This window comes from Osmerus eperlanus, chromosome 17, assembly GCF_963692335.1.
Source record: "Osmerus eperlanus chromosome 17, fOsmEpe2.1, whole genome shotgun sequence".
Lineage (NCBI taxonomy): Eukaryota > Metazoa > Chordata > Actinopteri > Osmeriformes > Osmeridae > Osmerus > Osmerus eperlanus.
The window spans coordinates 10,857,343-10,883,412 of NC_085034.1; the positions used below are offsets into that span (position 1 = coordinate 10,857,343).

Below are 26,070 nucleotides of genomic sequence, written 5' to 3' on the forward strand. Positions count from 1 at the left end.
AACCTAAAGGAAAAAGACCCTCCCCCCATTCAAACCACAAACAGTCATACGGACACAGAAACATGGAGCCCTGGGGACTTAACACAACTGAACAAACTGTTCGGTTTGTTCAAAAAATACTTAAAGGGGTCATTGATTGCGAAACCGATTTTACCTTGTCATAGTTTAATAACGACAGTTCGGTGGGTAAAATGGGCATACAGTGAACCTCAAAGTCCATTGACACTTCTTTCCTATCTAAATCTCACAACTCGAAACTGCAGCTGTAAAACGATCGGTTTTGAAAAAGCTGTATTTGTGACGTCACAAATTCCGCCTCACCTTTGTTACGCCCCAACATTTACATACAGACCAGCACTCTGGTGTTCTGGCCCAGGATCTCAGACACTAGTTTAGCTGCGCGCTGCTCTGTGTACTTCCACGCGAATAACAAAGGAGAAAGTTTGAAAGTTTTTAAAGTATATTGAAAATGGACCATCGTAAATGCAGTGTTCCAGGCTACTGGGAATGCTGACACTTTTCATAATTTACATTTACATTTAGTCATTTTAGCAGACACTCTTATCCAGAGCGACTTACAGTAAGTACAGGGACATTCCCCCCGAGGCAAGTAGGGTGAAGTGCCTTGCCCAAGGACACAACGTCATTTGGCACGGCCGGGAATCAAACTGGCAACCTTCAGATTACTAGCCCGACTCCCTCACCGCTCAACCACCTGACTCCCAATCTTCCCAAGGAACCAGACACTCGACGGGCATGGCTGATATTTTTCTATGAGAAGATCCCTGTGAAGTTCGACACTCATTTATTCATTTGCTCGAACCATTTCACCAAAGACAGCTTTGAATGAAAACCTTGGACAATTTAAAGAACAATTTGCTAAGCTGCTGTTGCTGAAAAGAGGTGCTGTTCCAACCATATGCTCATCACAAACGCAAGCTGTAAGTAACTAACAGTTAGCCTATTAGCAATGCTAACGTCTCCTGTATCTAGCATAGGTAGAATGCTAAATACGTTTCTAAACACATCAACATAGCTCTACCTTACTTAGCAAATGACTAGAGCTAGACTAGCTGTAGTCGGCATTAGAAGGGAAGCTTCCGAAAAAATAGCCAGAAAACGAATAGCAGTCTAGCCTACTGCTAACGCCTGTCTAGATTATTTATTTGAAAGAACTGGAGAAAGGCAGGTGCTAGATACAGGATATGTTAGCATTGCTAATAACTGTTACCGACAAAATCATACTACAGCTTGCGGTTGTGATGGACGTAAGGTTGGAACGCACCTCTTTTACAGCTTTGTCCCAGGTTTTCAAAACCGTCCTTGGTGAAATGGTTCGCGCAAATGTGTCGAGGGTCGAACTGCACAGGGATCTTCTACGCTAGACAAACATCAGCCATGCCCGTCTAGTCAATGTTAGTTAGACTCTAGCTCATCTGCTTTTTACTAACGCTGATTTGCAAGGAATGCAAGAACAGCTAGATAGCGTATTGGCGTATACATACCCTATTCGGAGACCTTAAGGAACAGTGTGAAATACCCCAAAAACACAGTCAATCACCCCTTTAATCCATATGCACATATGTGTCACTGACATCCAGGTTGAGCCCCCTTAAAAAACAAGAGATATACTGCAAGCATTTGGACAGAAAAAGTATTTGGACACTAATGGCTTCACTTAAGATCACAGTTAATGTGTTTCGTAAGTTTATTCCAAAGATTTGGGGACATGTAGACAAACACAGGCAAGCCCTGAGCTTGGTGGTCCTTGTCCCCAACAGGAGACTGAGTGAGGAGAAACCGCACGTCTTGATCAACCAGTTTCCATGTGAGACGATCGTCACGGTGAAGGACTGCCTTGCAGCAGTGTCAAGGAGGGCCCGGGGGGGCCAGGGGGCCGAGTGGCTGCCAGAGACATTCAACCTCCAGACAGAGCTGCCCCAGTTCATCAGACATTACCAGCAGAGACAAGAGAGGTCTGGAATTTGTTGTTTGTTTGAATATGTTGGGAGCAATTTGTTCCTTGACCCTACCCACCAAAAAACTGTCTAATTTAACACTCCTTGATCTTCTGCTGTATTTTTTACTGCAGTTTTACTGCACACTGTGTCTGTGTATATGTGCATTCTTTATAGGGGAGAGGATAACCATTGGATTTGTAAGCCCTGGAATCTGGCTCGTGGATTGGACACGCACATCACCAACAACCTGGACTACATCATCAGACAGAGGGAAAGCACACCCAAGGTGGGACATGCTGGTTGGTTGATTTCGTACATGTTTATGTTAGTCACAATCACTAGGGGCCCTATTGTAACGGTCTGAAACCCAAGTATCAAAACACAAAGCACAAGTAACTTTGTGGGCGGGACTCTGGCGCTGTTGCTATTATACCGGCGGGATAAATTACTTTGCGCCTGGCGCAAATCTAAAATGGTTTGGTCTGAAGTAGCTACATTACTAATGGGTGTGGTTTGGGCGTAACGTGCAATAAACCAATCAGAGCGTCATCTCACATTCCCTTTAAGAGTTTTAGTTTAGTTCTTAGAATAAGTTTAACTATTGTACTTTTTTACTTAATTTAAGACCCGTATATGTTATATATATTATTGTTTGCACCTTCCTGCCACAGTAAATTATGTGTTTGTGTAACATAGGCTACATGGCGAATAAACCAAATTCTGATTCTGATGGGCATGGGAGAAGAAACCCACCCAAATTAGCTTTGGTTAAACAGGCGTGGGAGGAAATTGCCACAGTTGTTACAAATCTAGTTCACATACATAGAGATTTCTCATGAAAATCTTTTTAATCATTCACATGAAAGAAATGTAACACAGCTAGCCATACAATACATCAAAACAATGTAACGTAGCTTCGCAGGAAGAAGACCCTGGCTTCGCCAGCAGTGCGCACGGGCCAAGCTTGCACCCTTAAAATAGCATCTGAATAACGCGCCATTGACTTCAGACTAGGTTTTTCCTGGTCTGTGGCAGAATAGTTTTTCTGGAATTGCAAAATAGCACCAGGGAACGTTTGCACCGGAACATGCCTCCTTTTTTCGCTGAACCGCCCCTGGGAGCGCAAGGTCATTCCCTCATTTACCGACGTGCTTCTGTGGAGGGAAAAGTCTGCTTTGAGTCGAGTGCAAACTATGAAGGATACTTGCGTCGTTGACAAAGTCAATTGCGCTGGGTGCAAGATAGGGCTTTAGATGTGTTAAGTAATTGCATTAGTTGTAGGAGTAGTAGAAGTAAGTACTTTGATGATCCCCAAGGGGAAATTGCGGCATTGTAGAAAGCAAGAAGAGGAAATAGGAATTATTTTATTATTAACAAATTATGCTAATTATTGTTATTATTATAAACATTATGTGCTAAACTATCTGCTTTTATTTTATATAGTATTTCCTTGAAGTTGTTGTGGAATATGAGCCACGGTCATGACCATTTTCCTTGTGTTTGTACTTTAACAGTGAAGCATGGCATACAACATCTTGGCTAGACCACTGTATATGTACAGCTGATGCTCATGATTGCTTGGAAGTGGAGATTCTGTATGGTCTAGCCACAGCAGATCACATACCTGTCTCTATGACAATAAATCTTGACAGTCTACCTGAGCTGAGTAGCTATGATAATGATGATAATAATGAGACAAATAGAAGAGTGGACTGGGCAAAGCTCACAGAATATGATCTATGGAAGTACAACGCACTGAGTGATAAGTAACATTGATATACCACTTGAAGCTATTTTGTGTGGCAACTTCAATTGTAAGAGGCACGAACATCATAGTGCTATAGTTATTATGTATGACAAAATTGTGAACTGTTTAATTAATGACAGTAAATTATTCATTCAAGAGAAAAGAAAGCGTAAGATTAGACCAGGATGGAACGAATATGTGTCTGAACTTCATGTGGAGGCTAAGGAAGCTTTTTGGAGCTGGGTATCATCTGGAAAGGCTAGGTATGGCCCAGAGTTTGAACATAAGAAAAAGGCAAATGCCAGGTTTAAATATGCTGTACGCTTTATCAAAAGTAATGAGCAGATGATGAGGGCAAATTCTATGGCCAGAAAGTTTCAGCAGAATGATTTGTATGAATTCTGGAAGGAAGTGTAGCTTATCAATAACAGCAAGATGCCTTTGCCATCCAGCATTGATGGGATCTCTGAGGATGAAAATATTGCTGAACTGTGGGGGAAACATTTTGGAGAGATTTTTAACTGTGTTGAGAGTGCTGAATATCAGGTTGGTGATGTTACTAATAATGATGGCGTGGTCATTAGACCTGATGAAGTGTGTCATGCTATTGAGTCATTGGCAGTGAACAAAGCGTGTGGTCTTGACCAAATAACAGCTGAACACCTGAAGTATGCAAGCCATAAAATCTCAGTGTTGCTTGCGATATGTTTCTCTGGATTATTAGCGCATGGCATATTGCCTGATTCTATGTTACCTGTACTATGAGTGCCAGTTATTAAGGACAAAACCTGTAAGGTATCAAGCATAGAAAACTACAGGCCAATTTCTCTAGCGAGTATATTGTCTAAAGTGTTAGAACAAATTCTATTTGATAGACTACAACAACATATAAAAACCACTGACAATCAATTTGGTTTTAAAAAGAAACATAGCACAGATTTGTGTATATATGCACTAAAAGAACTTTTTAAGTATAAAAGCCATGGTTCAACAATGTTTTTATGTTTCCTTGATGCATCCAAAGCTTTTGACCGTGTTAATCATGGTAAACTGTTTCTGAAATTACAAGAGCGAGGGGTCCCCCCATATCTAATACGTATCTTGCATTATTGGTACTCCCATCAAACTATGCAAGTGAGATGGGGGAAGACAAGGTGGAATATTGTCACCTGTTCTTTTTAATCTGTATATGGATGACCTCTCTAGGGCATTAGAAGTGTGTAAGACTGGCTGTATGGTGGGGGATAGGTGTATTAATCATCTGATGTATGCAGATGATTTAGTTGTTATGTCTCCATATAGTGCTGGCCTACAGCAACTGCTTAGAGTCTGCTCAAACTATGGACTACAGTATTGATAAGATGTAAATTCTGGAGAAGGCAGGCCGGAAGGAGTCACGACAAAGGAAAGGAGTTGACTTGGGTTTATTAGTCAAGCAGCCCGGATCAAACAATCAGTTCAAGGCGAGCTGATGGCATGAGTGAGAACTCTGTCTCTCAGTCGTGCTTAAATACATGAGTTGGACAGTACATATATAGAATGCACAGAATTGCTTCCTTAACGGGTCGGGTCTTCAGTGGTCAATGTATTGACACCCTAGAACGTTCAGCAGGTGAAGTGGTCGTTAATCACATAAGTCTTATTTGTACATGATTTTCCTCACTGTCTCCCCACTGTCTGGACTGCATGCTATATTCTGCTCAGAGGGGGCCTCGCTGCATGACCTCTTGACCTTACAGAGACACACGCCGTACATGTACCCAGAAACTCTGCCTTACAAGTATGATATCAAATTCAATGTAAAAAAGAGTGTTGTAATGATTGCCAGAACTAAAGATGACAGGAAGTTATGCCTCCCCTCCTTTTACTTGTCAGGGCAAGAGCTGAAAGTAGTTGCTAAAGCAAAATACCTGGGCCACTTCATCAGGGATGATGTGATGATGATGACATACAGCGTCAGTGCTGTAAATTATATGGACAAGCAAATATGCTGGCACGCAAATTTCATATGTGTAATGTCAAAGTTAAAACATCTCTTTTTAGAGCATACTGTACTCCACTGTATACAGCTCACCCATGGTGCAGCTAAAGTAAAGCAAAGCATGCATAAGAAAGCAAAAAATGCATAAGAACAGTTTAAGAACTGTGGAAACCACATGCTCTTACTGTATATGATTCAGATGCATTGCACAAGACTGATCTGTGTCCTAGTGAGGGTTGTGCAAGGTTATGAGTTTGGACATGAGTCGAACTGAATAACTGGAAGGTCATGACTATTGATAAGAGAAAATGTCATGTCAAGTGACTGGATCAAATACAGAGATTGGATGAGAAGTGTTGTAGAAATTCTAATATCTATACCTGTGTGATTATTGATAGGATGATGTCAGTCGGTGCCCGGAAAGTTGCACGACAATTAAGTGTTGACTTTGTTTATTAGAATGAGGCTGGATCATGTAACCATCCATGACAGAGTGGTTAGATAGTGTGGCACATGGATCACAAACGTCTTTTTATACAATGAATAGACCAGTACAAATATAGTTTACACAGAACGTGTCCTTACAAGGCACAGCATGTGGTCAGCAAGTTGTACACTTGAAAGACAACATCTGACAACATCGTTACTCCGGACAGTTGTGTCCTATATCTGGACTGGAAGAGGCCTCACTATATGACCTCTTGACATCATAAGGAGAGAAGCCTCTCATACAAAAACTCTGCGTATCAATTATGCTTGCTGAATGTATTTTCCCCTCTCATGTTATTAGAGTACATATGGAGTCAGATGATGTCATTAGAGGACGATAGGAAGAAAGTTTACTTCTGAATAGAATAAGCCCATTGTATCCAGGGAGCTTGAGACTGGACTAACTTGTGCCTTTAATGGGGAACTGAGAAAAACAACATAGGAAACCAAGAATTTGTTCAAGGTCAGAAAAACTGTTTGGTCGTGTGACATTGATTACTGTCTTGTAATTGGATATGGGAGGGGGAAACACCCTTCTGCAAGCATATAAACTGTTGTGAAGTGATACTTTTGCACGCTTCCTGCTTTGCTGTACCCTGCTATGCACAATGCCTACTTTACTGAATTGAAGACAAGTCTCTCGAATGTTTTCTGAGCCCTTCGAGTGGGGGTTTAACTCCCACAAAGTTAAGAGCCATGGCCAGAATAGCAAGCATTTAAAGCTGCAAAATGTCACGGTCATGGGAATTAGGGCTATAAAAGGCCGAGCTGTAACTGTACAATGCTCTGTGATAGAAATCTGTGCTAGAGATCTACTAAAGCCTGTGACATCAAAGGAAATCAATTCCAAATCATTCTCAATTCTTTCTTCAAAATAATGCATGAATTGTTTGAACCATCTAACACTGTTGTCAAATAGACTTTTCCCTTGAACTAAGCACTAATGCTTATTACTGCAAATCTAGTCATTTATTGTCTGCTTCACTTACTTTTGATTTTGTTTAGGATAAAAGCATCTGTTAAAAAAATAATTCATTGTGAAAATGAACATCACAATTGACCACAGTTAAATGGGTAATAGGTAATCATTTTACTTAGTTTTATGACATTAGTTTTTGGTTATGTATACTTATACGAAGTATTAAGATGTGAGAAGCCACTATGTTTTCAGTTATCTGGTTCGTACTATGGCATCTGGTGGAGTTTTATCTGTCACTCACTATCAGAAGTGACTCCAGGACAGCGGTCAACTTGTTCATGACACATTAAGAGCTTGACTGTATCTCCCAGTGCAGAGGTACTGTCTGAATAGACAATGGTTTCCCTCTCATCTTTGATGTTACATCAGTGCAATTTACATTTGAATTACAGTGTTGTGAAGAATAGATTGTTCCCCTGATATTGATCCTTTCTTTGTGTCGGCGGCCCGTCAACACCCTCCTTCCCCCCAACTCCTAGACGACCCTTTCTCAGCGAGGCAGACTGCTCACACCTCATACAAGACACCTATCAAGTACTCTTATCTCTTTAAACCTCGTAAACCTGCACTTCAGAGCAGTTTGAAGGGCTGACGACTCAGTGAGACTGGGTTCACAGCTACTCAGCAGACGCGTTCCTGTAGGGGTGTTCTCTGTAAAAGATGTGCTATGAAAGATTACCATGTAGTGTTTGTGCCAGTGTGTGTACATATGCATTCCAGTTGGATCTCACAATTCAGGAAACTGTAGAGAAGAAAGATCTCTGTCTCTTCAGGAACGGTCTATCAATTTAGGTTCTGGGTTTATCAGTTTTTATCTACCTTCTAATTGGAGAGAGAATCTCAACACTTCGACTCTTCAAAGACAAGAGTGTTTCAGGAAGGATAAACCATATCAAGAGCGATGACAGCTGTGGTTAGAAGTGTCACTGTTCAGCAATATAGGGGATCAGCCCAGTTGAAGGCTGGCTGACTCTTTCCTAGTCTCTATTTCAATTCTCTACACAAAAAATAATAAATATAAATTGTATTTTGTTTAATTGTGGCACAGACTATTCCTTGGTATTAACCACTGAATAAGTCCGTCTTAGGTAACTTGTATTACGGTGAAAGTACCAAGTCAATTACCTAATATAAGTTCAAGAAATAATCACAGTATTTTTGCAGATATGCAAGGTTCAAATGTCTGGTATACCCAAATGGAGTGTCTCAGAGGATTTGGACAACAAATACAGAATGATGGGCAGTTGCAGTGTTTCCTCTATGTTGATTTTTCTAAATTTCTGCCGCCACGGTATCAGAAATAGGGCTGTACAAAATTTTAGTCCGTCTATCAGCAGTGATTGTTAGAGTGCATGTCGGAGAATAGCACGGACACGCACGCGCTTCACACCGCAGTTGAGATTGCGTGTGTGCGTCCTTGAGAACTGTAAGTCGGCAACATAAGTATAACTTATGTTGTCAGTTCATTTAAGCCTGATATTGTATTAGTCTATAGTTCTTGCTAATTTAAATTAAGTTAACTGGTGATTTTCGTTGTTTGTATTCTTCCCCAGGCTAGCTAAATTGCACATGTCTGTTGATTCGATAGCGATTGCTGCCTTTGCTCACGTTTGTATTTTAAGTATTTTAAGTGCAGGGGGCTGGTAGAGTAGCCGGGGGGTGGGGACACCTGAATAAGTTGATGTGTTTCTGGTTGATGAGCCTCTTCGTGCTCACGGTTTAGTAGCAGTGATTTACATGCATTGATGTGAAGTAATAAAGTGATCATTCCAGAAAAACCTCTCTGCGTAGTGACTGAGATCGCTACAATTGGTGTCAGAAGTAAACTTTAACTAAAGTGAGTGTGATGAAGAAAATCAAAGTACTAAGTCCTTGGGTTCATTTCTCTAAGTTTGAAACAGCACAGAAACTTCCAGAGTTTGATGCAAAGTGTTTAATCAGAATCCAATACAAACAGGGTGATTCCTTTCAAACTTGAGCCAGATTCTGCAGAATCAGACTGAGAAATCTTCTCCGGACATACTCTTTTATATCAAAACCTTATCAGTTCTGTAAATTTGCTATTGGGTACAATATTGTTTATCACAAATGCATAATTCATTTTACACTCTATTGGTCTCTCTCTCTAAAGGCTTCAGATTACAGGTGCATAGAGATATCATCTATTTTTTGTAGACCCGCTCTGACCTTGACGGCCAGTCACACTGGGCTCCGGGCCGTGGGTTGTAAAATCACCTCATTACTGCTGGGTTTTTTAGTTTTTCTATAGTAGAAGCCTGATCACATAGCCTTCTCTCACACCCAGCCCCAATCATCCAGATTAACATTTTTGGGCTTAATTTTCCTTCTATATCTTAGGGGAAATACTAAACAGTCAATCGTTTTGCATCAGGCTTTTTCAGTAGTGTAACATATAAAGGTATAAAAGTATAAAAGTGATTAAAAGGCATATTTCAATCATATAATCCATACTCATTCTTCATCTTTCATAATTACAACAGTGTGATATTATTCCACTTCAAGTGAGCTTGGGAGACAAGTTCGTTATCGCGTAAGGAGGACTTTTCTGGCGTGAAAATTAAGGAGGAGGGAGACAGTGGTCCTGCCCGATGGTCTGAGGAGTTTCAAAGGATGGACCAGGCAAGATTCGGGATTCGGCTGCGAGGATGGCTTCGGAGGCTGGCATGGCTGCAGGTGCAATGTCAAAGTCCCGCGCAGAGCATCCGCAGAGAGGGGGAGGGGCGGACTGTGACTGTAACAACGTCAATCATGGCGGCGCCCGTAGTACATGGTCCTCAGTGAAAACACCCAAGTACGAGGGTAAGTCAGATTGGGAGGCCTTCCATGCACAGTTTGAGTTGCTGGCTCACGCGGGGGAGTGAACAGAAAGAGAGAAATCCCTGCAGCTTGCAATGTGCCTCACAGACGATGCATTAAAATGCCTTTTGTTGGTTAGCCCAGAGGACAGGCATGATTATGGGGCTTTGGTGGCTACATTAAAGAGGCGCTTTGGACAATGTGTGCAGCCTGGCCTGCTGAAAAATGAACTCAGCAACAGGTACAGACTCCCAGGGGAGCCCCTGCGGGCATTAGCAAATGACATTGAGAGCCTCACTCGGCGGGCATACGCACACATGCCACCTGATGTGCAGAGCGAGCTGGCAAGAGACCAGTTCGTCAGAGCTCTGTCCCCCACTGAGCTGTGTGTGCACGTGCAGCTGGAGCACCCTTGATCTCTGCAGGCTGCATTGGAGTTGGCAGTGGAGAGGGAGTTTGTGTGGGTTGTGCCAGCTGGAGGTAGCCACAGTGAGAGCATGCCCTTAACAACAGTGGCAGTGGGCACCAACGCTGGCCTGGAAAAGCCAGCATGGACATCTGAGCTGACGGAACTGATACGGGATATGTCTATCCAGTCAACCCGTACCCCGCACACATCACCCAGGGTGTGTTGGGGGTGTGGCCAGCCTGGTCATCTCCTCAGGCAGTGCCCAAAAGCACCCAAGGGTCCGGGAAACGACGCGGGGGCCGCATAGGGGAGGCTGTGCGGACCCCAGCCCCATCCTCTTCGTCATCTGCAGGAAGGGCCCGACAGCACGGACGGGGGAGTCAATGCCCACTCCCCCCAGAAGCAGACAACAACATCCCCACGGAGCCTGTGGTAGTGGTGGGGCGGACTTGTGTTGGGGACTTTTGTCACGTCCCAGTCCCTGCTCTGCTCTGGTGGACACGGGGTCCACAGTGACGCTGGTAAGACCTGATGTGGTGCCAGGCTGGACTCAGTTAGAGCCCACCACTGTGCAGCTGCGCACAGTCACCGGCGGGCTGGCACCCATGAAAGGCAGGGGCGAAATGACACTGACTGTGGGGGGAAAAGCTGTCCGCCACCCAGTGTGGGTGGCAAGCGTGCAGGACCCGTCCATACTAGGACTGGATTTCTTGAAGGCCACGGGCTGTCAGCTGGACCTGGGCAGAGGCACGCTGAGGTTTCAGGACTGGCCTGTCATCGCGTTGTCGGCCGTGACACCCCCAGTTGCTGCACCCATTACTTTGCCGGCACGAGAAGTTGGCACGGCAGAGCCGCAGGCCACACCCACTTTTCCCCAAAACCCCTCACGACATCAAGGGTGCGTGTTCCCCTAACAGGCAACGCCTCCACGCCCACAGCATTGCTGTTCAGTCGCCTCTCTCTCAGCTGGAGACAGAAGTGACAGCAACCAACTCCCCTCCACACCTGCTGGCAGTGCCAGCCCCCAACAGCATGGGCTGCTCGTCTCCGGCCCTGCTGCCCCAGACGGAGGAGGAGACCACGCGTTCTGCCATCACAAAAATCTGGATGGAGAACTGTGGTGACCTGGACTCACAACAGCAGGAGCTGTTGTGGCGGCTGTTAGTGGAGTTTAAAGACAGCTTTGCACTGAGGGAGGATGACGTTGGGCGGACACAGCTGGTGGAGCATGAGATTGACACCGGGGACGCCCGCCCGATAAAGTGCCGTCCCTGCCGGCTTCCGCTGGCACGGCAAGAGGCGTGTGACAAAGCTGTCGGGAACATGCTACAGGCAGGCATCATTGAGCCAGATAGCCCCTGGGAAGCTGCAGTGGTCATGGTCCCCAAAAAGAATCGTGAGTGGCGCCTCTGCTCTGACTACAGGCCACTGAATGGGGTAACTAGGAAAGACTCATATCCACCACCCCGCGTGGATGAGTCTCTGGACTTAGTCTCAGGCTCTGCCTGGTTTTCCTCCCTGGACCTTCACTCTGGCTATTACCAGATGCTTCTCGCCCCATCTGCCCGACCAAAGACTGCCTTTTGCACTGGACGTGGGCTCTGGCAGTTTAAGGTCCTCAGTTTTGGATTGTGCAACGCCCATGCTTCCTTTGCCAGACTGATGGATCAGGTGTTGACTGGCATCCCACGCCAGGAGTGCCTGGTTTATCTGGACGACATCTTGGCACATGGAGCCTCTTTCGATGCCGCCCTGTTGTCATTACGGCGCGTGCTGGAGAGGATCCGGGAAGCAGGGCTGAAACTCCACCCGGATAAGTGCCATTTTATGCAGCGGCAGGTGACTTTTTTGGGACACAGAGTGGGGCGGGAGGGAATTAGCACTGTGCAAGACAAAGTGCAGGCAGTGGCAGACTGGCCCGTCCCGTCTTTGAGAGGTTGACAGTTGTGATCAATTATACAAGAAGCATAAGTCATAGACAGCTTAACAAGAAAGCATTTACAACATTTAGTCATTTAGCAGACGCTCTTATCCAGAGCGACTTACAGTAAGTACAGGGACATTCCCCCGAGGCAAGTAGGGTGAAGTGCCTTGCCCAAGGACACAACATCATTTTCACAGCCGGGAATCGCACCAGCAACCTTCTGATTACTAGACCGATTCCCTAACCGCTCAGCCACCTGACTCCCTGCATATAGGATTCCCCTGCAGGAAGTTTAATAATACACAGGTGAGGTGGTTTGTCTGGGCAAAGTCATTGTGAAATTTGTGGTTTCCTATTATTCTGCTTTTGGGACTTGGAAATTTACGGGTCATGTCCTCATGAGATCAAACATTGTTCAATATATTTAGAACAATCAAAACAGAGTGTAAAAGTAATATAGAAATAATTTGTTGTAATCCATAATGAATCAGTGGTTAACGTAGCGTATTTCTTCGATTAAACGCTGCCCTCAAATAAACGCCGCCCTCGAATAAACGCTGCACCAAAAATGAACATTGTGTAATAAACGCCGCCCTCGATTAAACGTTGCACCCAAAATATTTGAAGGTAGCTGACTTCGACACTCGCAAATTCGCTTTTCATCAACCCCAAGTTTGCCGCTACAGATCTGTTGCTGCTGGTGAGTGCACTGCACAGCTTTCTGTTTGAAAGCTAAAGTGTAAGAACGTTTCGGCATGCTGCTTCAGATCAGAATGTCCGGCTTCAATTTTACACTAGGCTTTGTGTTTGACCTCCTTGTCTATTCTTTGTTTAGCTATGGCCACACTGCAGCTACAAATCACTAAATCTCTCTTACTAATTAAACGGCGCCCTCGAATAAACGCTGCCCTTGAATAAATGCCACACCAAAAATTAACATTGTGTAATAAACGCCGCCGTGTTTAATCAAAGAAATACGGTAGTTAGAGCTATGACTCTCTGGTTAGTAGGCTTGTTGGCTGACTGACTAACTGGCTGCCCCTCTACCCGTCTATTTCACAGGTGGTGTGTAAGTACTTGGAGGACCCCGTGCTGTTTCACAGGGAGGAAGTGGGGATGGTGAAGTTTGATGTGCGCTACATGCTGCTGCTGCACTCGGTGCAGCCCCTCAGACTCTACGCCTACAACGTCTTCTGGCTGCGTTTTGCCAACAGGTCAACACAAACAAAGTCTGCGTGGCTATTCTTGTGGGAACTTAAAACATTCTGTTCCATTAAAAATCCAGTATTCCCTAACCCCTAACCCTAAAACTTTCTTTAACTCCTAACACCAACCCTTAATGTAATTGTAATCCTAACACTCATTCAAACCTGTAATTATATAGTATATATTAGTATGCCAATACTACAATACAACAGCTCAAATCTCTTTCCTTACAGTGTAGGAGGTCCCTCTAATACAATATGTCAGCTGTGATGTGCGGTGGCAGAAATCAGATAATCAAATAGCTATAAAACGGGTGAATGTCTTTCAAACAAACATTTATTATACAGACACAACAATTACACACAACCAACCAGAAAAACCATCCGGCCTAGGAAACGCCAAAACAGCATCTCACAGCTTCTGATGGCCAACTGTCTTCAAACGTAGCTATTTGCGGAGCGCCCTGGAATATTGTAGGGAGACTTGGGTTTTCCTATTTTCAAAGCTGTCCAAGTGATTGATAAATGCCTATATCTGAAAATCAGATTACGAATCTGTTTCCTTAGGCTATGTTTTCCGCAGTCTTTCTATACATGTTTATACATGTTCTTAGCCAATGTAGGGTTTTTACTTCAGAAGGATTTGTATCAAAAATAGACTCGGAGACGGAATATCTTTCAGAGTCAAGGTGGCTTGATGGTTTATTCAGCAATGCAGCAAATGATACAGGAACGACACACAAAGCAATCACATACCACATAAAACCCATTACCGGTATATAGCCTGATGTGAGGAAAATCTCCCGCCCTGCATAATATTGTTTCCAAATGTTTTTAGATGTTTATTCCCACGTTGGCCAAGTCCAACCTGTCTTCGATAAAGCCAACATGCTTGCGCACTCATTATCTCTAATGTCCGCTCAAAAACCCCTCTCTAGGTTCCCTGTCCTCAGACCCTACTTCAACCCTTCTCCCCATCCAATATGCGTCACTTTTAATGAGACCTCCATATGTGTCTCTTCACTTCTCTGGCTAGGTCAGCTTGATCTGCCACTCTTGGTCCTTTCTCCTTCCCATGGGTGAACATAGATCCCAGAATCAGAGGTAACCCAAATACAAGGCCTTCAACTCTGAGTGTTCGCCAGCTGTTAACCCTTGGCAACTTCCCTTTTCACTGTCCTAGGGAGCCATGTTTTCTAACTCCTGAACCCATAACAGCCTCACTTGAGATACGCACACACAACAGTCCCATAAACTGCCAACTCTCAATGGCCCCCCTTTCTCCTTTGAGAACATTCTCTTGACTCTGGCACCATTTCTGCTGTTGTCCTCTTCTCAACCTTCCAAAACCCCTGCTACCACATTCCTTACTTGACACTAGTTCAGGACTAGGCCTTTCTTCTGAGTACCCCACATGTCTGCCTACCTGCCCTATAATAAATAAACCACGACACCAACAACCCAGCCTTTTGTGTTTCCAATGTACAACCCCCAATCACTGTATGTGGCTAACATCCCCCTGCTTTCCCACAGACCCCCTGATTCATTTTATGAACACAGGCCCTTCAGTGTGACATGACAGAAACTTAACAAAACAGAAAATCCAAGACATTCTAATCCAACAGATATGTAACAATTATGTTAAGAGTCAAATTTGCTGTCACAGGTGACAAGCGAAAACTCACTCTATTATAATCCTACACTCCATAAAACCCCTAGATATAGCACTTGATCTTGATGGGACCATGAATACTGTGTGTCCCCACAAGTAAACATTTACCTTTTTTTACTATTCTTGAGGGGGCATCTAAGAATAGTAAAACAAGGCCACATAGACACGCATAATTATGCCTACAATTTTAATATGAGATGAATACTTAAGAATAGTAGACAAAAAGTCCCCCTTTCACCGTAACTGGTAGAGGTATGGGTTGCGCCTCTCTCTGTCCCTGCGTTCCTCCTTTGCTCTGTTTCTCTTTTCCTTTTTTGAAGGAAAAATTATTTATTCATCTCACAACTTGTTGCACACACACTAGTGCAGGTTTTTGCTCTCTGTCTCTCTAACTTTCCCCCTTCCACTCTTCCATCTTGTACTATTTTCTCTCTCCGTCTCACTCTCAGACACACTGTCTCTACTGAAGTATGTAACTGTTGTGATGATGCCCAATGAGAAAGAATGACAGAGGAAAACTAAGAGTGTCAATAAAAAAAGGGTTGATCAAATGCTTATTAGGTAGCCGGCCGAGAATCATTGGTCCATCAATGCCTAGCACTTGGCGGTTGAATGAATGAAGTGGGTTGGTTACAAAGTGACTTACATACATTGGATGCATACAAATAGTTTCATAGAATATTTCCTTCTAGGGTACAACATAGGGTAATCAAGTTTTTGTCCTTCAAAGGGATACATGACAACATCGTAACTCATCAAGGTCCTACTGCCTAATCTTCCTGCTATCTCAAGCTGGATGCCTCAAGTCATATATGTAAATGCATACATACAGTATGGAACTGTGTGAATTTCACCAAGTGACCTATTGACCTGGGAAACACTGTTCATTGCTCTCTCTCGGTCTTGAACAAATAACCGAAACTATTCTCTTATGGTTTAAAGGAAGAGGGGAAACTGAACAGTGTTCAGTTAACCAAATACGTTGGAATTGCAGTTATTTGACTCAATGGGTTATATCAGAGCAAAAATGGTCAAAGTAGGCTAAATATCTAAAGAAATGTATTGAATTGCTAAATTCATTGCTAAATTCAATACATTCGAAGGGGCGGAGCTTCTGCTCCTTCAGGCAACACGCCCCCCCAGTATCAAGCAGAGAACTCAAAACCGATTTCAAAGCCTAATTTAACATACTTGTCAGTGTTTTTTTTTTCTTTTCGAATTTGGATGGGTAGTTAACAACACATTCTTCTGTGGTGTGATGAACTTTCAACTCATTTTCAGTTCTGCTTTACAGACACTTTACGAGTTAATGAGTTTTTGGGAATGTTTTAATGGAAAAGCAGCTAGATTACCTTTTCCTAATCAGACATCCATTGAGGAGAAGAAAGTATCCAATGTATATATTGATTGATTGACTGGCTGTACAAAACTTTATACCAACGTAACCATCATCGACACACAAACATAAGACACTAACACAAAACCACCTGGCCATGAATCAGATGGGATCAAAAGTAGCGCACACCCAAATAGCATCTCGCAAGTTCTAATGCCCAACCTATCTTCAGCTTCGATATTTAAAGGAGTGCCCTGGAATTTTTCTAGCATCTGGTCTCTCTAGGAAACAGTGTCTTCAGAATTCTGCCATTACCAGACCTTATAAAATGAATATTTCTGTCAGAAGGCAGGCCGGAAGGATGCACGACAATGAAAAGGGTTCACTTGGTTTATTTAGACGAGCTCAGATCATGTGACCGTCCACGGCAGAGTGGTCAGCGTGGGGCAACTGTCTCCCAGACGTTCTTATATACATTAGCTGGACATGTTCAAACATAGAATGTACAGAATTGTTTCCTTACATGGTCTAGCATGATCAGTACATGGATACAGTATAACAGGCAAACAGGTGATGTCATCGTAACTCATGTAAGTCCTGTTTATACATGTTTCCTCCTTACTGGCTCCCAAGAGTCTGGACATAGTGCATTCCACGTCTATATTCGTTCTGTAAGGGGCCTCACTGTATGACCTCTTGACCTCAGGAAGACACAAGCCTCATGTATACAGAAACTCTGCATATCAAAGACCCATCAAGTAGAGACTCCGTTCAACAGCTCCAGATTCTAGCATATAAGAGGTGGGGGGCAGGGTGACACCCAGTCTATTGCTTCATTGCTGCATTTTATCTCTTCCTCTACCCCTGCTCTTTCCCACTAACCTTTTTTTACTCTCCCCTTCCTCCCTATATCTCTCTCTTTCCACCTCACACAGGCCTTTTTCTCTGGACCATTTTGATGACTATCAGAAACACTTCACTGTGATGAACTACACACAAGGGGTGCAACTCAAGCAGGTACAACATGCAAGCAAAGCAAACAAGTCAGCCAGAAGGATGGTTTGAAAATAAATGATTTAGATAGCGTATTCATACACACAGACATGAGGGAATAAATCCAGTTTAAATTCATGTGAAATTGCCATACATGATGCCCCTCTTTTTATTATTCCTTTTTGCCAAGGTACACTACGATGAATTCATCCCCATGTTTGAGAAACAGTATCCACAGTACCCATGGAAGGATGTGGAGGTAAATATGCATATTTAACTCTCAACACTATTGAGGTCAATTTGACTCCCTGGTTCGTTGAGTCTGTAGTTCTGAAGACTACCAAGTAACACGGGTGACCAAGCGACTGACACTTGGTTGTGTTTAATAACAGCTTGCAGCAGTAATGTGAGTGTGCCAGAGCATTTGAGGTCACGTGGAAATGGAGAACAGATGAACAAATGCAAGGGTTAGCCACAGAAATAACATGTAGGGTGACACTTAGGATAGCATCCTGGAACGTTGTGTGTGGAGACGACTCTTATCTTTTAGATAAACATGCCCTCTGGTTAAATGTCAAAGTAACCTGGCAGGTCACTATGCGACACTGAGTAAAGGCTGTCTCTAATAACATGATAAACAGTTTGTGATTGGATATTTCAGAGTAAATTTGTATTTGGTTTAGCTGTCTGCTAAGCTTAGCAAATAAAATCATTGATATGTTATTTTATTATGTAGAAACACATTTTTGGTAATCATGCAAATATCAAGCAATAGTCTGCTTATCTTATCTTCTGGAAGAATGGTTTCTATGTCTCCACGGGAAGTGTGACTTTCGGTTTAGTTTCTAGGTTAAAATAATTGTCTATACACACAGACAACATAATTGACCAGTTCAAACACATGGTGATAGTAGCAAAGTGTTTTTTGGTCAAGAGAGAATTCCGAGTGGAATATCTTTCAAAATCAAGGCAGCTTGATGGTTTATTCAGCAAAGCAGCCGTTGATACAAGAATACAAAAAAAGCCAGAGACTTCTAAGACCCAGTCTTCCCACAGTTCGTTCCCCTTTCCATGATTTGTCTTGTGCACGAGCTCCCTATCTGTCCAATGTCAACCCGACCTGCTCTCGGTTTTCCCTTTTCTCCTTTGTTTGAGGACATGGTTATTCCCAAAGTGATAAAAAAGGAGAACAAGCTATTTTCCCTGGCTCTTGTTCTTAGTTTTCTCCTTCTAACCTCTGGCAATATCCCTCCTTTCCTACTAAACTAAGACATGGGAATGTGTTGTTTCCTTACTTGTGGCACCATTCTCTGATTTTGTTTACAGACAAAAACAAATGGTCAGACAATAAATCCCTGGCCTCGGCCCTCTTCCCTATTTATAGGCATTATAACCTATAGTACATAAAGTCAGTCACAACATGTCTCAGACATGAAGGTCAGAGGACAGAATTTGTAAATTGTACATTTGTAAGTTGTTTCGGATAATAGAAAGTACGTTTAAAGTAATGTGAAATAAGTGTAATGTGAAGTAAATTAATTACAGAACACACTGAACTTCTTGGTATTAGTTAATCTGTGAATGTCTGGGTGCAGTAACCTTCTGACCACGGCTCTAGCTCTCCAACCTTTGACAGTTGGACACATTAGTGATAGCATGGTTTCAAAATATATTTTCTTTTGCTGCTTTTCACAGGTCCACATTTAGTATGCTTGGGTTGACTGGAAACAGATTAGCGGGGTTTTAGGCCTTTGACCATATCTTGTTCTTTGGTGCTATGGTTTCTATCTCTTTATTGCTCTCATATCTGTCCCATGCCTCATTCCCTCCCCCGTTCCCTCCCTTCCTTACTCCCAGGGGGAGGTGTTCAAGGCCTTCGGCGAGCTGTTCCAGGTGGCATCATCGCGGCCAGCTCCGTATGGCATCTGCCCCTACCCATCCTCCAGGGCCATCTACGCTGTGGACCTGATGCTCAAATGGGGCATCGCGGAGTCAGGTGAGCATGCCACTGCGATTCTTACAACAAAAAGAAGGGTATTTGTGTCCAAATGGCTGCTATCTGACTATGCTGACAATGTTCAATGTTATCCTCTGATATGCAGAGTTTTTGTATAAGAGAGACTTGTCTCTTTCTCTGGTCAAGAGTTCATACAGTGAGGCCCATCAGTCCATGTATAGAAATGTTCAGTCCATGTATAGAAATGTGACGGCTGTCCAGACTCTGAGACATTAAGAAGGAAATATGCATCAACAGACTTGTATGAGTTACGTACTCACACATTTGCTGTGCCTTGTAAGGCACATTTTAAAACTATAATTGTACTGACCTATTAATTGTATTTAAGGACGTTTGTGATCTCTGTGCTTCACTCATCTAACCACTCCCTCCTGACTGGTTACGTGATAAGATGGATTTCTGTCAGAAGGCAGGCCGGAAGGATGCACAACAATGAAAAGGGTTCACGTCGTTTATTAGACGAGCTCAGATCATGTGACATGTCCACGGCAGAGTGGTCAGCAGTAGCGGACTTGCCATCGGGAGCACCGGGAGAATTCCCGGTGGGCCGAACAACTTCTGGGCTGGAAGGCCGCTTGCCTTATTATTGAACTAAGTACTAATAATAATGTCGGCAGAAGATTGAGCGACACGGTTGGCCGGCCCCCCTTTCCCCCAGGCCGGTCTATTCCAATTGAACGTTGATGCAGCTCTTAGCCCTGCCCCCTTTGTCTCGCTTACACACAACAGTGACACTGACGGATCGAAAGCTAGCCAGTAGAGACTATATAACGATAGAAAACCAGGCTAAGAAACGTAAGGTTGGTGCTGAAATAGAGACAAGGTTTTACCAATTGAAAAAACGTCTATGTTTATTTTACATTAAGCTCAAAAAACTATTTTGCGCTCAAATAAAGGCCAAAAAACTCTGGTCGCGCGCTCTGCGGACTCGCATTAAGTGTGGAACTCCCTAACTAGCATCACTTCAAACACAGGATGTGCATACATTGGCAGGGCAGCTGTGGTGGCGTATACGGGGGCCGGTTCTGGTGTGCCGGTCTGGATCAAAGTCCAGGGCCTATTTTTACTCCCACTCCATCCCTGAGTAAAGAACATGTCTCGTAAACGTCCTTTATATAATGGATGGACAGTACAAATATAGGGTCCACAGAACGTTTCCTTACAAGGTCAAGCATAGTACATCCCATGGTATCGTATAACAGACCAACAGGTGATAACGTCATAACTCACGTAAGTACCATTTAGACATGTTTTCTTCTTACTATCTCCCAAGTGTCTGGACATAGTGCATTCCTATTCTAAATGATCCGTACGGTGACAGGCCTCAATGTATGCCCACTTGACCGCACCAAGACACAAGCCTCTTGTATACAGAAATTCTACATATTATTACGTGATCCGATATTGTTCTAATAAACCAAGTCAACACTTTTAATTGTCGTGCATTTTTCCGGCCACCGACTGACATCATCCTATCATCCTCCCTACCCCCGTCTCAACAAATAAACAAATGCACGTCAGTGGGTCTCCTACAAGAACAGCAGATAAGAGGGTGACTTCCTCGTTCCACAACTGATACTCCACAATAAATCACAGAGAATCAAATTTGAAGTCTGCGGATCTATGTTGATCTGCTCCTCTGCTTGTCTTTGTTAGGACGTTATGTGGCATACTCTCCTTTCACACCAAATGGGACTTAAGCAAAGAGCAAAGAAGCACAAAAGTCTAGCTCATGGCAAGAACTAACCCAGAAGCCCAGGACATTTGCACATTCAACCAACTGGCCCAACATCTGTTTAAAAACTTGAGAAAATTGTTTATCTCCCTCTCTCATGCCATTAAACAGTAAGCTCCTCAGTTTACAACATGCCACAAAACATGATAACAGAATATAAACAAAAACAAAACAGAATAATCTAATAATATAACAAACATAATTTACCATTGCATCTCACTAACCCACTAACAGATCAAATACAGTTCTAAACATGGACCTACATATGACTGAGTTAAATATCCCCCCGCACATTCACCAAACTTTTTACAGTCTCCAAGAAGGTATTCTGCCTGACTTTAAGATCTAGCCTCGTAATTGGAGGTAAGGACTGCATTCAATACCCCCAAAGGAATTTATTTTTCCTGCATATCTGTTCCTCTCTCTCTCTGTCTGTCTCTATAAATAAAGCCAAGTTTTTAAAAAGGTTCCCTATCCCAGGTCCATGTTTCTTTTTTCAGGCCTAAAACATGAACAGATCAGAGAACGCCTACTATAACATGTGTAGAGACACTTAAAGTAAATACAATTCTGACATTTCTATCACAGATCCTTTGAGTCCCTCCGGCTATGGGCCCTAAAGTCACAACCTTTTTCTAACCTCAGCAAACACCAGACAAAAATTAACTAACCGTCAAGGTCAGAGAGACCATCCTGATAGGATGTAATGATGATATTTGTATTGAAGATTTCACCAGGGAAGTAGGTAGATACACAATTTTAAAGTTTGATAGTTTATTCATAACCCCTAAACATGCCGTTTAGGGGTTTTACAAGATGCAACACAGGACTGGTACACAAGCACACACTAACTCACTTGCATAGATCTCGCACGTGTGTGTGCGTGAGTGCCTTGCAATGGAAAGTTACAAAGTTCCCAACCCCACTCGGTGACAAGCCAATGGTCACCAGACCTTATGCCACCATCAAGCCCTTTCACACAGTATCTCTTTTAAACAAACAAACCCCCAACATCTTAGTCTTCAGCAACACAAATGCTCACCTTTCCCCCAAGGTAGCAAGATAAGGATCTTCCTGTTTACGGAAGCCTATATTTCATTTGGGGGTGGCCTCTCTCTGCACACAAGGAATGCTAAACACTATCATTTTATACAGAATAAAAGGTTACACTCTTAATTTCTCTTACAGTTTCCAATGCACTACCTTTCATCCCCAGTTTCTAATGTGACCTACTTGTTTTGGTCTATCTATTGCCAGTTTGTGACAGATGCCAATAAGTGTTAATCAGTGTTGCCACAGTTACTTTGAAAAAGTAATCTGATTACTGATTACTCCTTTAAAAAGTAATTTAGTTACTTTACAGATTACTTGATTTTAGAAGTAACTACGTTAGATTACAAGTTACTTTATTAGTTACATTCAGCATCTTCCGACAACACCCCCGCCACCTCAACATAAAAATGACAACCGGACCCATGGGTCCCATTGCCAACACTCACTTTATTAGAAGTGCATTTTTAACAGTAATGTACACAACAACAATGAATGTGTACAACAAACCTTGATATTTCCATCTTTAGCTGACAAATACTCAAAATAGTGATTGTATTTCCAACTCGAAAATGCGCATCTCTCTTTCTCCTCCTCCATTGTTGTTTGTGTCGCTGCGTGGTACTTCGATTGTCTCCAAACATCTCCACTAACTTAGCCGATGAGAGGCAAGATACAAGTGTAGGCTAATGTTGATTTATAGACAAGAGTCGTAGGCCTACTTGGGGGAAACAAAAAAAACGATAAAAAACGCCCAGAGTACAGTAAAAATTAGATCATTTGCGAACCATTACTTTTAGAAAAAACATGGATTTAGTTGCGGTTCGTTGCATTTGTTCATGTAATAGTTTATTAATCTTATTTGTTTTTCTTATTTGTCACATAAAATAAAATCGAGATAGCACCGGAGCAAAGGGGCTTGAGGAAAGTGGCGACTCGGAGTCACTGGGAGGGAGTGGTAGGTCTATGTATATCCCTTGTGTTATCTTCGGGTCATTCTGACCCATCAATCATTGTGACCCACCGTCGTATTGCGACAACTTTACAGCATACAAAAACAAAGTGAATCATTTTCTTTTAACCGTTGGGCTGTCTCAAGGCCCCCACATTGCGAAGGTTAAAATAAAATTATTTGTATATGTTTTTGTATTGGGTAAAATTGTGTAAACACAACGATGGTTCGTTATGAACCTTTGGGTCATGTGACCCGAAGGCAGCACAAGGGATATACACGTGACGTGACCCTCATGCTGAAAACGTGATTTAATTGTCGCATAGGCTACATGACTTCAATCCCAGAAACGCAAGAAGAAATTAAATATATATTTTACTATTAATGACAAAATAGTAATGCACAGTGACTTGGACAAGTAACTTTAATCTGATTACTGGTTTGGAAATAGTAACGCGTTAGATTACTCGTTACTGAAAAAAGTGGTCAGATTAGAGTTACCTGCATCACTGGTGTTAATGTACATGTAGGACCACATTAATGTTGCCTGTGTGACACCATTGCAGGCATGCCAGCAATGGTGGTCACTAGTTTCAGTAATTTGTAATAACTCCTGAATGCCACAGCAATGTACTTTCCATAAACTTCCACAATCCAGAAGCCCTTTCATGTAAAAGGGCATGATGACCCATACATCACTTGTTGAGAGACCATGACTAATCCCTGAATCCCCCTCCAGGTGAACGTGTGATGAAGCCTCAGATCCTAGAGGTCAACTTCAGTCCAGACTGCGGCCGGGCCTGCCTGTACCACCCTGACTTCTACAACCACATGTACCAGACCCTTTTCCTGGACGAGGCCAACAAGTGCCCCGTCACCCAGGTCATGTGACCTGAGACCTCTGAACACCTCCTGTTAGCGGTTGTGAAACTTGACACAAGGAAAAATTGTCTGTTGGTTGTCCTTGCAGGGCTGTCTTTGAGTTGTCAAATAAACACATACACAAAAACACACATACTCTATCACAAAACAAGGTGTACAATTTCATTAAACCATGAGGCAAGAAACAACATGATGTGGTTTATTATGAAATTCCAATGAAAATGGACATCATGCATTGTGACATTGTTACTATGCCAACACCTTTATTTCTCCTGCTAATAACATTAAAAGTACTGTTGTAGAAAACATGCTTTTCCAGGATAAATATTAATGAGCACTATTAAAGATCCTGTAAAGTGGACCTGGAAACGAGTTTTAAGTTTGCCACACCACAGAATAATGTGTTATTAACTACCCATCCAAATTCGAATGAAAAAAATAATACCCGACAAGTATGTTAAATTAGGCTTTGAAATCGTGAAAAAATGAGCAGTCTCTTCTCTGCTTTAGACTGGGGGGGCGTGTCGCCTGAAGGAGCTGAAGCTCCGCCCCTCGCTGCCTAGTGCCTACCTCCGACTCAAATAAAATAAAATGTATTTGTATAGCCCTTTTTACACGCAAGCATGTCACAGAGGGCTTCACATATGCCCATAGAACTGCCCCTCAACCAACCTAAACCCTCAAGGAAGACAAGGAAAAACTCCCAAAAAACTCTCAACAGGAGAAAAAAAAATGGAAGAAACCTTGGGAGGAGCAATTCAGAGAGGGATCCCCTCCTCCAGAGACGGTTGGTGGGAGAGAGGAGCAGAACACAGGCTAAACATAGTCATACAGTGTCGATGGGTTTTTAAAACACCAAAATCCATTATTCAACTTTATAGATGTAGGACAGGACCGGGAGACTCGCGACCAGGTCCAGCGTTGGCTGACCGACGACCAGGCAGGTGCTGACAACTCAAACCCCCCACACCACAAGGGATGTGTGTGGGGGGGACAGAGAGAGGAGAGCAGGGATTAGAGAATGCCAGGAGCAGCTAACAGTTACAGTCATAATAGAATGAGATCCCCACCGGTCAAGTGTGGACTGGTGCAGCAATTTAACAGTTAATGGACGCTATGTCAAGCCGAACAAAACCGTATAGAATTAGAATTTATTTTTTCAATGAGTGAAACATACAGATGCATATAAATGAAATGTTCCCCTGAGCTGTAACAGTAAAAATGGACACCAGAGACAGCAGACAGTGAGCTCTTCAACTAGGCTACTTCTAACACATTAGCTACCATTTCACCAAAATACCATCATTCTACACCGAGTAGCCTAATATCAATTTAGCGGTTTGCACTAACTCATAGCAGAGATACCTAGCAGAAAAGTTATCTAGTATAATTATAACAAGCACACAGAACAGAGTGATGAACTGCTGGCGGCGGTGGATTGTCCAGGTGCGACCGGAGGAGGAACGGCCGGGAGGGCGATGCTCGGTACGGCTCCGCGCTGTAAAAGAAGCCGTGTGTCCGTTCATCCGAAGCTTTCCATCAGCGTGGCTCTTCACAAAATCAATCCACCTATTTTTCCTTTCCTCATCAATAGGGAAATTAAATAGTGTTGCAAAAAAAAAAAAAAAAGGTTATAAAGGGTTTATACCTTTTCCGGGAGCGCAGACATCTTTTTAAGGCAAATTGAGTTTGCCTGAACAAGTCAGGGGTAAAACTGTTTACCTGTAACCTATTTTTCATGGCTCCAACCTTCACTGGTTGGACTTAATCAAGCAGTCATCCTAAATTTAACGCGATCAAATCGTTTTTTCTCACACCCATCTGGAGGAGATTACCCAAACAAACATCATCTGTTTCTCTCATTGTTTTAATGGCGATGAATTGTGAAAACGTATATACATTTGTTGTGAACTGCTAATCC

At 43.0% G+C, this 26,070-nt stretch overlaps 1 protein-coding gene across 1 annotated transcript in view; it reads left to right on the top strand.

The window, feature by feature from the left end:
* ttll12 (tubulin tyrosine ligase-like family, member 12) overlaps nt 1-24,337 on the top strand; it is a 46,137-nt gene extending 21,800 nt beyond the window's left edge. Inside the window, exons 8-14 of the mRNA XM_062483193.1 lie at nt 1,782-1,976; nt 2,136-2,247; nt 13,370-13,521; nt 17,456-17,537; nt 17,704-17,772; nt 19,371-19,509; nt 24,007-24,337. Of these exons, the coding sequence (XP_062339177.1) occupies nt 1,782-1,976; nt 2,136-2,247; nt 13,370-13,521; nt 17,456-17,537; nt 17,704-17,772; nt 19,371-19,509; nt 24,007-24,158 (901 nt within the window). The 3' untranslated portion in view covers nt 24,159-24,337. The remainder of the gene's footprint in view (nt 1-1,781; nt 1,977-2,135; nt 2,248-13,369; nt 13,522-17,455; nt 17,538-17,703; nt 17,773-19,370; nt 19,510-24,006) is intronic.
* Nucleotides 24,338-26,070: the final 1,733 nt, after the last annotated feature.